Genomic DNA, 14,551 nt, shown 5'->3' with positions numbered 1-14,551 from the left:
AGAAGTCTTGCATATGTAGATATGCTTGTTCTATGTTTTCATATTACAGCGTGTATACAGGGAGTGCAGAATTATTAGGCAAATGAGTATTTTGTCCACATCATCCTCTTCATGCATGTTGTCTTACTCCAAGCTTTATAGGCTCGAAAGCCTACTACCAATTAAGCATATTAGGTGATGTGTATCCCTGTAATGAGAAGGGGTGTGGTCTAATGACATCAACACCCTATGTCAGGTGTGCATAATTATTGGGCAACGTCCTTTCCTTTGGCAAAATGGGTCAAAAGAAGGACTTGACAGGCTCAGAAAAGTCAAGAATAGTGAGATATCTTGCAGAGGGATGCAGCAGTCTCAAAATTGCAAAGCTTCTGAAGCGTGATCATCGAACAATCAAGCGTTTCATTCAAAATAGTCAACAGGGTCGCAAGAAGCGTGTGGAAAAACCAAGGTGCAAAATAACTGCCCATGAACTGAGAAAAGTCAAGCGTGCAGCTGCCAAGATGCCACTTGCCACCAGTTTGGCCATATTTCAGAGCTGCAACATCACTGGAGTGCCCAAAAGCACAAGGTGTGCAATACGCAGAGACATGGCCAAGGTAAGAAAGGCTGAAAGACGACCACCACTGAACAAGACACACAAGCTGAAACGTCAAGACTGGGCCAAGAAATATCTCAAGACTGATTTTTCTAAGGTTTTATGGACTGATGAGATGAGAGTGAGTCTTGATGGGCCAGATGGATGGGCCCGTGGCTGGATTGGTAAAGGGCAGAGAGCTCCAGTCCGACTCAGACGCCAGCAAGGTGGAGGTGGAGTACTGGTTTGGGCTGGTATCATCAAAGATGAGCTTGTGGGGCCTTTTCGGGTTGAGGATGGAGTCAAGCTCAACTCCCAGTCCTACTGCCAGTTTCTGGAAGACACCTTCTTCAAGCAGTGGTACAGGAAGAAGTCTGCATCCTTCAAGAAAAACATGATTTTCATGCAGGACAATGCTCCATCACACGCGTCCAAGTACTCCACAGCGTGGCTGGCAAGAAAGGGTATAAAAGAAGAAAAACTAATGACATGGCCTCCTTGTTCACCTGATCTGAACCCCATTGAGAACCTGTGGTCCATCATCAAATGTGAGATTTACAAGGAGGGAAAACAGTACACCTCTCTGAACAGTGTCTGGGAGGCTGTGGCTGCTGCTGCACGCAATGTTGATGGTGAACAGATCAAAACACTGACAGAATCCATGGATGGCAGGCTTTTGAGTGTCCTTGCAAAGAAAGGTGGCTATATTGGTCGCTGATTTGTTTTTGTTTTGTTTTTGAATGTCAGAAATGTATATTTGTGAATGTGGAGATGTTATATTGGTGTCACTGGTAAAAATAAATAATTGAAATGGGTATATATTTGTTTTTTGTTAAGTTGCCTAATAATTATGCACAGTAATAGTCACCTGCACACACAGATATCCCCCTAAAATAGCTAAAACTAAAAACAAACTAAAAACTACTTCCAAAAACATTCAGCTTTGATATTAATGAGTTTTTTGGGTTCATTGAGAACATGGTTGTTGTTCAATAATAAAATTATTCCTCAAAAATACAACTTGCCTAATAATTCTGCACTCCCTGTATGTATTGTTTTCGCTTTTATGTAACTTCAGGGAGAGGCTTTGTGGAGTGAGCCTGCAAAAATGTAATATTACGCTTCTATCTCCTTTGCATTCTGCATTCATGCTTGTTGTGAAAATGATTCATCACAGCTGTGGCAGAGAGACTAAAATGTGTTACAGCCCCCAGAAGGAAAGGCAGTAGGTGTTATCTAGGTGAAATGTCATTTTATTCATGGGCACATTCCTTTATCCGCCAGAGGAAACCAGCCCATCACAATCATCATTTCTGTTACCTTGCAAGCCACCAGCCACCAGTTTTATGACTCCTAATTGCCTTCCTAATTTGAAACTTTCATTCCTTATTACATACCTGGGTATAAACCTTTTCTACTCTTTCATTCATTTACTCTTCCAGGTAGGAAACTTTGACAGGAAAATATTGCATAAAGGTGGGAGACTGAGGGCCCTAAAGGTGTCTTAGCTGAATCTGGGATGAAAGAGTGATGGAGACCGTCAAAAGGAGAGATGGATTCTCTGGCCTGTCTTGTCTCCACCCAGTCATTGTTCATGAGCTAGGTTTTCCAGACAGCTGTCTGTACCTGCCACCTGTGACAGATGCCTGCTGTCAGTCAGTCTGGGATGGTCCACGATCTGCATCACCTTCTCGCTCCAGTTGGATCTCATATGAGCCCCAAAAACCCCCAATGAATGTGAAAAGATTGATTAATTCCCTGTTACTATTTCCCAGAGGCACTTTATATGAAGCAGAGACAAGTTAGAGGTATTAGGTGCAGGTTGTGACATAAAATACTAACAACCAATGCAGACAAAGGTCATAAATAACCTTTAAAGCTGTTTTAAACTGTTTTTTTAATCGATTCATTCCCACCACAATAAAAAAGATCATTTGTGTAAACCAGTGATTTGCAAACATTTTCTGGCATGACTCCACCACACAATTTTATCAAACACTAAAATCATTTACAAAATTCATAGAAGGTCAACACTATAGCATTTCAATATTAATTTGCCTTAGTTACTCTTAATGATTTTCGCCTGGTTGTTTGCACCAATTTGCACTTGCTCTGTGCCCCAGAGTCTGAAAAGCAATGGTGCAAAACGAGGAGGCCAAAATGTGTTTTATCAGAAAGACAATAGACTCTAGAAGTGTGTTCCTCATCTTCTACTTTCCTCACAGTCTTAGTTTTGTCCAGTGCTCTCAATGACACCAAATATATCAGAAAATTATTAAATGTATATATTTCAGAATCTGATTTAAAGAGGACATAATGTCTACTTTGTAAACAGATCATTCATAAAATGCTATGTGAAGGAACCATACTTTTACTGCAACAGACACACTATTGAAGCCAATTCTGTAAATGAAAGTAAAAATAAAAACTCACACAGCAATGCAAACAACAAAAATTGTGGAGTGTCTATGTCTATGCAATCTATCCATCTAGAGATGTAGTGTGGAAACCAAGGCGCAACTTTTACAGCTGAAAAGTGTTAAAGAGGCAAGAGGCAAAAACTGTAGTTCCTCTAGGTACCAACTGAGGATGGCTCCAAACAGGCGTCTGTCCCCACAAAGTCCTGCTTTATAGCATATTTACCTCCATGGATAGTTTCCCCTTTATAACGACTCTGACTGAGAGGTTTTTTAATAACTCACCAGCCTAGATAAACAGCACGTTTAGGTCTGTTAGGCCTCATCCACCACTTTGACCCAAACATACTTTTTGTGTGTGTTTGCAGTCAGTGCCCTTTGGAGCATTTTTAATTGATTATCTGACAAAAAATTGGTCTTGCTTTGTAGCACAGACCATCTGAGACATATGTGCTTCAATTTTGGTGAGTGTAATGCTGTAATTTTTATTAGCATTGATTAACCTGCCCATGTGTTGTACTGATACAGTTTATGAATAGTTAGCTTTCTACCCAAGCTAACTATTGTAGCATTAGCTGATAAAGTAGAGATTAGATTAGATTAGATGAAACTTTATTAATCCCTCAGGGGTGTTCCTCCAGGAAATTCAGTTTCCAGTAGCAAAGCACCGTAGTACTCTTATAGTACTCTTGAGAGCAACTGTCTGAACTCGGATGATAAAACATGCTTAGGATGGTTAGGATAAAGGAGGCAAAATACATCCTTAACATTCCTGACCACGTTTTGCCATCTGAGTTCAGGAAGTTGCTCTCAGGTTGCTGCTAACTTGAACCCCAGTGTAGAACAAATATAATAGGTTGTTTGGGTAAGCTGCAAACAAATAGTCCTTCTGTGGGATTAGTAAAGATATCTTAATGTGAAAGTCCACTCTTTAATTCATATTGAGATTGTAGAATACTATGTGTAGATACCACAGTAGCAAACCGGTGTTTGGAATCAGTACACATCCTTATCTGTCTGGCCACTGATTCTCATCGACTTAACCATTAGCTGCACTCTTCTGCATCTTCTGCTCTGTTGTGGTTCTCTTGCTGCATTGCCACACATCCTTTGCCTCTTTTATGGATGGTGAAACAGGCTCCTCCATGGTAACAAAGTACATTTAAGTCTTATAAATATGTTCACACAACTTTTATGATGTGCGCTTGCGAGTTTTGTGGATTTTCACACCTAAATTGGCTTTTATATGTGTGAATATGAGCATACTTTGGTGATATAAAAAATCTATTCAACAAAGAAGAAATATAGTTTAATCAAAGACAGAAATAATAGGCTAATTACTCAGATTGTAGACAATTATGCTTACCCATTTGCCTAAATGTGCAAAACAATTTGCAATTTTTGCTACAGAATTAAAAATGTCCTGAAAACTTCAACTGTCAAAGTGGAAAAAAAAATAACCCTAATAACCTAATCAAATTTTTCCACTGCTCTTCATCTCCCTCTCTGTAGGGTGCAGATTGAAAACCCTTATAAGTCGACACAGGTGATGAAAATATTGGCTTTCAAGGTGACACTAGCTTTGATTTTCACCACCACGTCAGGTGTTATAGCAGTCATATCTGGTTGTAGCGAGAGTGCTTAAACCGAAAGCCAACTGATGAAAATGTAAAATAAATAAATCTCAACTAGCAACCTCAGACCGATGCCTGTTTGCTTGTTTGTATTTGTGCAGGTGCGCATGTGTGTGCATGTGTGTGTCTGAAGAGACCAGAGGAAAAGATGAATAAGAGAGTGCATTTACTGTGAGAGAAGCAATACATTCTACTCAAAGATACATGCCAACTGGGCGAGGGTGGAGGTGTGGGTCTCTGCAAACGCACATCCTAACAAATACTTAAAAAAGCACACACATAAATAAACACACAGTGTGCACGTGCAAGATACATTTCAGCGCAGTGTGGAGCCTGTTATTAGAGAAATTTCCTATTTCTCTTGCCGCTATTGCACGCTAATAAACAGAATCATTAGGGCATGTTTTGGTGGGTTGGTGAGTGGCGGAGTTGCTCCATTACTGGGAAACCCACAGACTCTGACTGCCTTTTAAAATGACGGCAGAGAAACAGGCTCCATTAATGGCGGCAATCAAAGCTTCATCCCCACCACTAGCAAGCCTGTCACGTAGCTAATTCAATCTCACAACCCATGAAGCAATTAATTCATGTCAATACAAATACACAAACAGCTTTTTTTCTTCTTGCCCCATAAGAAAAGTGGAGGTCTTAAGACTGAGCTTCTGTTTATTTGCACACCTTTGTGACGGTGTGTGATCATGCTCGGTGAAGTGTACGAGGAAGAGCAGGTGTAATTGGGTGTGGAAAAAAAGAAACCTCGTGGTCTCCCAGCTAAATGAGATCCGACAATCGTTTCCTCTGCATTTTCTCCCCTGACAACGGGCACATTGTCCCCCTCCCCTCCCTTCTCAGGTTTGTCATTATTGCTCCATGACATAAGCAACGCACATGAAGGGATAATAAAACCAGCCTCCATTTGATAACACAGGAGCTTGTATCTGACTATGCCCACGCCTAACTAACTTAAATCAATTTAGCCGCAGACACTAAAACGCTCACAACAAAAGAGAATCTCTAAAGGGGTTTAAGTGCTCTGGGGCTTTGACAGGAGGCAATGGCTTAGTAAATGTTGGAAGATCAAAAGTTAAACCAATTAGAGAATACCAAACTAGATGTTATCATCTAGATAGCAACCAGAGGCTAAATGAGTTTGTCAGAGTCAATGTCTCAGTGTTTTGTTTGAGTCAATATTTCAATTATGCTCTAAGAAAGCATTCTTGGCTTGATGAAGCAGCTCAGGGAGAAACTGGGTGTGAAGTGAAATGCGTCACACGGTGTGTCTGAAAAGTAATGTGAGAAAGGAACACGAGTGACGGAGAGACAAAGCCTTTCAGATTCAGGTTAGGAGTTGATCAAAGTGGGTTCTAGCTCATCTGAGACTATAGGCATGAAGCTAGTGTGCATTTAAATGCATTTGTGGAGAAGCAGAGACCCTAAAGAGCTCTCCTGCTCCATCACCCCCTCTTGTTTCCAAACCTCCCATTCCCAGCACTTTCTGAATGTGTTGCTTCTTTGAATTTTAATGGAAAAAGATTCTCCACTTCCCGATTTCCCTCTTTAGGGCATTTCATCTTGTTTCCTGTCTCTATCTATCAGAAAAAGGAAAAGTCTCACATGCCTGTAAGGTTTTCTGATAATGGTGACTTGGTTGACTGATGATCTTCATATGTTTCTAGAGTTTTGCAAGAGATAAAAACAATTGCTCTTAAAGTGGAGATATGAATGTCATTATCTGCATCCAATCTAAGAAACAAGCAGTTTATTTATAGATTTAAGACAAAAATAGACAAATAAAAACAAGTGAAAACATCAGATAGCCAGACTCCTGTGTGCTGTTATACTAGGAAAAAGAAAAAAAAGCGCTTTCAGTTTTTTAAATAGACTGTTGACAAACCAACATTTCCCTTGGGAAGGTATACGCTCAGTGCATCTTAGTGTAGTGCTACAGTGGTGAAGTCATGTTGTTGTCAAACTTGTCCCACATATTATGGGTGACACAGCTTTCAATTGTGGATTTAAGGCAACAGAATCAATCACATTAAAAACAAACTGCTGATACAGACAGACGCATGGCAGTACATCATAAATGAAAGGTATGGATGAGCAGGTCAAGGTAGGAGGTGCATACACTTGTCTGGAATGTAATCTGTGACTCGGTGCAGATTGGCCAGGAGTAATGAGCCTTTACATTACAGTACATAAAAGGTGATAACTGCTGGAGAGCTGTTTTGCGCAAAATGTGGTTCAATTTTCACCTAACAAAGAGTCAGCAACATTCACCGATCGATAGATGTCAAAATGTCCCCCCACCTTTGATAATAAATCTGACAAGCACATGAGGAAGTGGCACAAATCTACAAGCCTTCTGAGACAGGGTAGGGCAGAGGATGTGGGGAAAAGAGAAGGTGAAAGCAACAGGATGATATAAAGCACATATGACAGTTTCCTTTCCCCCTCCCCCTTTTATACAATCAACATAAAACACCCAGAACAATAAATTCTCTTGACAATCTAAGGCATTGTGGCATCTGAGAAATGCTCCCTTTTTATATCCGAGAGTGTCCAGAGGGTTTGTCAAGACAGCAGAGCCAAAATGATATTGCAAATAAATGAAGAGTGAAGTGCACCGTGTCAAAGAATTTCCTATTGCTGACATCAGTTTGGGCTTAACATATGCTTTGCTCGGCTGCCTACCCAGGCTACCGTCTAAGTCAGCCAGGCTCACCAGTAAGCCAAGGATCTGACTGGCTGTGAAAATTGAGCCTGATGGTAATTGATTGCACATAACTTGCGTGCTTCAATTAAAGAAAGTTAGTAGCTAGTGAGGAATTAGAAAAGTTTGAGTAGAAAAGATGTGGCTATCCATATTTGTCACAGTAGCTTTCTTCAAGGTCACTTTACTGCCAGCAGGCACTGAAAGGGGAGGGCGAGGTCCCAGGGAGATGGCTGACAGAGAGAGGGCCAGCCTGACAGCTCAAGCGAGCTGATGGCTGGCTGAAGCAGACAGTGAAGGACAGGTGGACGTAATAAGAGTCTGATCTTCTTGTATCAGGGGGCGTGGTCCATTGATGGTCCAGAATCATTGTCTTCAAAGTCCCGTGGGTTCATGGGCTCTGCTCGTGGCTCAGGCAGCCTAGATGACAGAAAAACACACATGTTATATCATATCCAGTCTTCCAGCTTTTCCTCTCTTTTATCTTTTTCCGCAAACATCTGAAAGCTGTCACACAAACAGCACCGTGCCACCCACACAGTTCAACACTCACGCATGTTATGGAAATATAATAAACCTTTTGTGAAATGTAATCAGCTTCAATCAAGCTACGCCTTAAGTAGAAATCATCCATTCTGTCGGTTTTATATCAGCAGCTCTGAGCTGACAGAGACAAAGTGATAGCTAAATTGCAGGGACCTGTTGTAATTTGAGCCTGGCTGATAGATTCAATTTCACTGGAGACAGTCTACACTAATCATATGCTCTAATTGGACAATGTCGAAAGGGTGACGGAGCACTGGTGATGCCAGATAAGCAACTCTCCTGTAACTTCTCTCCCACCCGATCTTTCTCATTATGATTTTCCATCTAAATCGACAGGCCAACATCCATTTTTAAAAGACTACATGTCAGCATCTTTTTCTAAACACACACACATACACACATTTATTCACAGTATGTGGAAGCTATTTAATTCACAGAGATTCAGTGCACTTTAGGGCTATGCCATTTAATCTCACCGTTCAAATACATCAATTCAAAGCAATCGCTTTCTATGACCTTGGGCAGGTAGTTTGCATTTATATATGTGAATTTACACTCATCTATCAAAGCATGAATACGCAAAGAAGAGCTTAGTTCAAATAAACCTCTGACTTTCTACTTTGCAGGCCACAAACTACAGTAGAAGGACAAATAAACTATTATGGAGGTTTGATTGCCTGCATACTTAAAGATGTACATGAATGCCAGGCTTTTAATGCCTTTTCTTTATCACTCTCAATAGTATGTTGTATTGGTACAGTGCTGCTTTTTTCATATCTTTCAGTTTTTACATTTGGAGGTTTAATGACGAGCAAACAGCAACAGGTACATTTTAATCAATAATCTCTTCCACGCAAATGGTTACAAATGATAGTTAATAAAACAAATGAATATATTCCCAGACAAGCACTCGGTGCAGGAACTAATAATTGGAAAGCTTCTGCACATAGTATCAAAACAGTTATAATGCGAGTAACAGTTGTTTGTAGAACATATTAGTGTGATGTGGGTGCAACACAAGTCATTTTATAAAACATTCTCTCTGATGTCTTGAAATGTATGTAAGTTGATGTATAGGAGATGTGATGGAAAGATTTGTTATAATCAGACTGTTCAACAGTCTTGAGCTATTCTTTGTTATTCTTCATTCAATCATTAGACAATGAAAATGACTGAAAAAGTAGCCAATCTAGTGCTTATACCTGAATATTTTCAGTGGAAATCCTTTTATCTATGCACTAAACTCAAGCGATGAATCTATACATTACAGAAAGCTTAGCAAAGAATCGGTATTAAATTGTACCTTTAGGCACTGTGTCACTAGCAGCCTGTCACAACAACACATAACATGTTCCCATTTCTTTAGTTCAATGTACAAAAAGTACCAACAATAACACAGTTTGACAGCCAACAAGATGATTCCCGAAGAGCTATTAGCAGAAAACTTGTATCTCGACATGATGTTCTTAATTTTTTTTTAGGAAACTCACAAGTGGAGGAGAAAAAAAAGAGACGGGTCTAAAAAAGGTATCTACAGGAAATGAACAGTATCCAAAAGTCAGTCATTCAGGACCCTTCAGCTGATCCATCTACTGTTTAAAAAAGTCGCATCAGAGATGGTCTCAGCAGAAGGGTAGCTGTCAAGAAGACATTATTAAGGAAGAGAACCAGAAAGAAAAGAATGAAGTATGCCAAACTACAGAAGAACGGACTGAAAATCAGTGGCAGTATGTTTTATGGAGTGATGGAGGACGGAGGGCAGGTCGTCTACTAAACTGAAAGTTGGTGGTTCGACCTCTGGCTGCTCCAGGCTGTATGCCAAATACAAATATCCATGGGCAAGCTACTAACTCCAAGTTGGTATCTAACCCCATGTGTGTGAATATCATGGTTTGGGGCTGCATTTTAGCCAGGGATGTCTTGACAATGTTGATGGAATTATTATACAGAAAAGTACCATCAGATCTTGGGTTTCATTTTTCAGTGTGACAATGACCCCAAACACACGCTTAGTAAAAGCATGTCTGGATAGAAAAACATACAATGGAACACTAGCAGTCATGGATTGGTCTCCCCAGAGCTTGGATCTCACTGACTAATTTAATATATTATTGAAAGACTATTACATCACGTAGTAGTATTCTACCTGTGGGTAGCTACAGTTAGTACTCTATACAACACCCAGCCACAATCTTAAAACACAGAAAACTGAAATAAGCTATTTCAATAAGATATTGACCCAAATGCTATTTTCAGTTCTACTACTACATACTAACCACCGAAACACTGACGCAGTGAATACTAAAGATATTAACACTAAGATGTTTTGACAAGACACAATAACCAGTTTAAAAGTGTCAGGACGATGTAAGATATTACATCGTCCTGACACTTTTAAACTGAAACTTTTCATCTAAGAACAAAAAAGCAGCAAACTAATAAATATATTCTAGACCTTATTTTGTGAATGTTACCTCATTTTTCTGTTATAGATACATTTCCTTCGATCTCTGCTTCCCTGAAGCTTCCTTGCCACCTTTCTTCTTCCATCTTTGTTGTCCATGTCATTTATAACACAATCTTTGAGGGGGAAAAAAAAAATCCCAATTTTTGTTACCAGGAAGCAAAACCTTTCAGAGCACTGCTCCCTGAATATTCCTGTCTGACACACTTTTGTTGGCAGAAACAAAGAACTGATTTCTCTCCCTTTCTGCACCTCCTCGAGGAGCAGATCATCACAATAGAAACTCAAAACAGGGAAGCTGATCAAAGAACACCATGACATGCAAGAATACCTGGTAGTCCCTATGTGTATGACCTGTAATTAGAACCATATTAGCCTTCCAGATCTCAATGAGTTCACACCAGTTTAGTTATTGGTCAAACTGTAAAACAACACTATAAACCAAGAAGCTATAATAATCATGCAGAAACACACACACACCTTGGCATCCAGCGCCAACTTACTGACTGCCAAAAGTAATGATATTAGAGTCAACAAGACAAATAGCACAGGGTAAGTTTCTATTTAGTTGTACAATCTCACTTAAGCGTCAAAATAATGAATTCTTCCACAGCTCCGTAAACTCAAATTCTTGGCAAAGTTACCTTTTGTGCTTTTATCCACTAGACCAACATGACTTATTCATAAGCCTTAATGCAGTTGATGTTTTATTGATCACGACTGATCATTGCCTCCTTCTCTTTATGTGACCATGGCCAGCGGATAAGAGTAGAGCTGAAGGCTGAGAGGGCTGCTACAGAGCAGGCATGGTCTTCAGTGTAACGTGCTGGCTATGCTTCTGGGTGATGGATGGACAATAAGCATTGTGTGTGTGTGTGTGTGTGCGCGTGTGTGTGTGTGTGTGTGTGTGAGGGAGAAAGAGATACGGGTTTAGATAGGATTGATCGAGTAGGAAAAAGCTAATCTTACTAATGTTTCCTCTCTGAGTGACAAAGAAAAGTTTCACCAGTAGAACCAGAGTGACTCCATCGCTCACTAGAGAAAACCTCTGTCTCCCTGTGACAAAAACAGAGGGGGGGGCAAGCATGTGATGATCCCTATACTTTGACTTTTGTCTCTTTTAATCTTTTTTTTTTGTTTTGGCCATAGCCTAGGGAGCTCTCTAGTAGATGGAGGAGGGAGGGGTCCTTGCCCTGATTAAGTTTGAATTCCCTGCTCTTGGCAGAGGAGCTGCGAGACTCCTAAGTCATCATCCGGAAAGAGTCCCATCCTGCTGTGGCAGCCTTGCCAGCTTGAGCCAGCCTCATTGCCATATGAATAATCATACTGCAGTAGCTTGGATATGCTGTGTGTGTGTGTGTGTGTGTGTGTGTGTGTGTGTGTGTGTGTGTAAATAGAGAGACAGAAAAGGGAGGAGCTGAAAAGCAAACTGCAGGTCGCTGATAGGGGAGTGAGGTTCTCCTTGATTAAGCAAAGAGGTTGAACAAGAGTAAGGCTATGTACATAGTCCTCATGACAATCATCCGGAGGGGGAAATAACTATTGCAATTTGCATTTCCAAACAGTGGTGATGCCATCTAAGCGTACCCCATCACATAAGATGGCTGAGCCCATTCCTCAAGCCCTGGGGGTCTATGAGGTTTGGTCTAATGAGAGAGGATCCTTAATGGTTATTGATAGAGCCCATGAGGACAGACTCTTACCCTTACTCTCCAGTCAAGCAGTGCACTCTGCTACTATTTAATGAAGTAAAATTCGCTGCTTCTGAAGGATGATTTAACACTAAAAACAGATTTCTGACAAGAGATGACGAGCGAAAGGAGAGCAGAACATTAAGGAAATAACGAAGGAAGATGGTGAAAAAAATGTAAATGGCAACGTATAATGTAAAAAAGTAAAGACAGACTCGAGTATTATGAGTAATCTACCATCTACGCACTATTGCTTGATCTAATAGTCCTAGAGAGGCTTACATCCTTCTCTCTCTTTTGCCATCAAGTCATCAACATCCATCTTCTCTCCGTGGATTTATGTTCTTTCCTTTCATCTGACAACCTTGTCTACGGATGAGTAATTTAGAAATGGCCCATGCACACACACCTTTCATTAAAAGCACCCCTGTGATCTTCCCAGCACTTTGCACTGTGATGATCCTGTTAGCTAGAATTTGAGATATGAATGTATTCTAATGAGGAGAAATGTAAGGGCAAGTCAGAGGAGGGAAAAGGAGTGACACGGAAAGGTGAAGGAAGACCATTCGGTCGAGCTTCGGAACGCTAAATATCAGAGAACAAAGAAAGGAGAGCCAGAGTGATGGAAGAAAAGCGATATTATCTTGATTTAAATGTGTGCTGCTGAGACAAGAGGAAGGAAGTGGTAATAAATAAGAGTGAAAGGTATGGATAACAGATTTTAAAGCGTTTCTTTTAAAGTTCCACTAGTCCACATTCTTCAGGTTATTTACTACACACGAAACGGCAACAGCTTTTGGCAGGCTATAATACAAGCTCAAAAGGCAGTGCATTTAAAAAAGGAATATAATAAGCACAGCAGACATGTTAAGGAAAAAAAGAGTACCTGAAGATAAGCTAAAACTGTTTCAAGGTGAAAAAAAATCTGTTTAACCTAAGGAAATCCGAAGTGCTACATTCAACATAATGCATTCTTTGAGTGCAGTATCCAATATTTCTAAGTCAATAAATGATACCATACTTTATTAAAAATGTCTTTTTCTATTAAAAAAATAAGATGTTCCATTGATGGCCATCACATCTATTCAAATAAGATACAGTGAAGGGTGTTAGAGCTGTTTCCTTTAATAAATTTAAGAGAACAGCGATGTATCGAGGGGCTTAAGAACACGGACAACAGTATCCATATAAATTACATCTGCATAGTCAAGCACTCATAGGAATGTTGCCAAGAACAAGGACACAAGCTATAGAAAGAAGCTTGCGTAGGGAAAAAGCATGCCCATAATTAAGTAAGTCTATTGATCTTAGTCCCCTAAAATTTGCTGGATTAATTTCGCAATCAGCAGAACAAAATAAGTGTGAGCATTTCTAAATGCCCTGACACAGTTGTTAAGGTCCTGGCGGCAATCCATTCAGGTGCTATTTTCCCCTATCCTTAACATCTGAGACATTTCTTGTAATATCCTTAAGGAACAACAACAAACTGTTTTGTTGGCTGTGTAATGAAATGTTTAGTTTGTCTCGAAGGTGTAAAATTAGAACATGATCACTTAAGATTAAGGCAAGCACCACTGACAGAAATTTATGTGGTTTATTCTTTAAGATTAAATCTAGATGCGTTGATGTTTCTTGATTTTTGGCATGTGGCTAATTAGGAGTTGAATTTAATTTAATTCAATACACTAATTCTTTTTTTTAAGGAATTTCTTTTCCAGATAAATGCTTGTGAGAATGGCATCTATCTAGGAGCAGATGCATCCTAAAATGCCTTGAGGAGCAGACCTCCTGGGCTGGATGAATCAGTGAAGCCAGCGAAATTCAAATCCCTGATGCTGAGGAAAGGAAAGATCACTTGAAAGGTCACAGAGAAATTATCCATGCACTAAAAAAACAAAAACAAATAAAGAGGTGATTGCTGCACCTTGAGAGACCTGGCATCAAATCAAAGGCAGGCTTGCTGGTTTGAACAAGTCATGCTTACAAAATAAGTTTCTTCCCTGAACATACCAACATTACAGGCCCTATTATCTGCAGCCTTTCCTAAGCAGTTTTTTTTAATCTTCTGAACAACAAATGAAGCTCCCTCGCACACAGCCTGAAAAATTCAGGATTCTTTATTCAGCTCGGAGGCACTGGGTCATGAGTAAGACATGGTGTTCTGGTGGAAGTGAAAAGGCTGGCCCAGATAGCAGCACTAAACCTTTATATATAGGATACAGAGTAAGGGTGAAAAAAAAGGAGGATGTGGTGGGAGCATGAGATTAAGACGAAGAAGTCAGCTTGTTTGGAACTGTGCACTACAAAGCATGTCCGACTTCTACTAGGTGAAGATGGATTCAAGGACCCAAGAACAGATCCTCGAGACCCTCACCCAGAGGAGTTGCAGCTCAACTACGAGCAGTTCCCAAAAACCATAGTGCAACTGCAGAGGCAGTACAACTAAAAACACCTCTATATAGTGAAGAAGAAACAACTGCTAAGGGAAAGGAAATACTAGTATCAGATGCCC

At 40.1% G+C, this 14,551-nt stretch overlaps 1 protein-coding gene across 3 annotated transcripts in view; it reads right to left on the bottom strand.

Moving 5' to 3' along the window:
* Positions 1-6,369: 6,369 nt before the first annotated feature.
* The window catches only part of trim44 (tripartite motif containing 44), a 55,831-nt gene continuing 47,649 nt past the window's right edge, over positions 6,370-14,551 (bottom strand). For all 3 annotated transcript variants that reach the window (XM_080876001.1, XM_080875999.1, XM_080876000.1), the window contains exon 6: positions 6,370-7,758. In XM_080876001.1, the coding sequence (XP_080732127.1) occupies positions 7,674-7,758 (85 nt within the window). In that variant the 3' untranslated portion in view covers positions 6,370-7,673. The remainder of the gene's footprint in view (positions 7,759-14,551) is intronic.

The sequence above is a fragment of the Rhamphochromis sp. 'chilingali' genome, assembly GCF_963969265.1.
Source record: "Rhamphochromis sp. 'chilingali' genome assembly, chromosome: 2".
Taxonomy (NCBI): domain Eukaryota; kingdom Metazoa; phylum Chordata; class Actinopteri; order Cichliformes; family Cichlidae; genus Rhamphochromis; species Rhamphochromis sp. 'chilingali'.
This window is presented reverse-complemented; position numbering and strand designations above follow the sequence as displayed.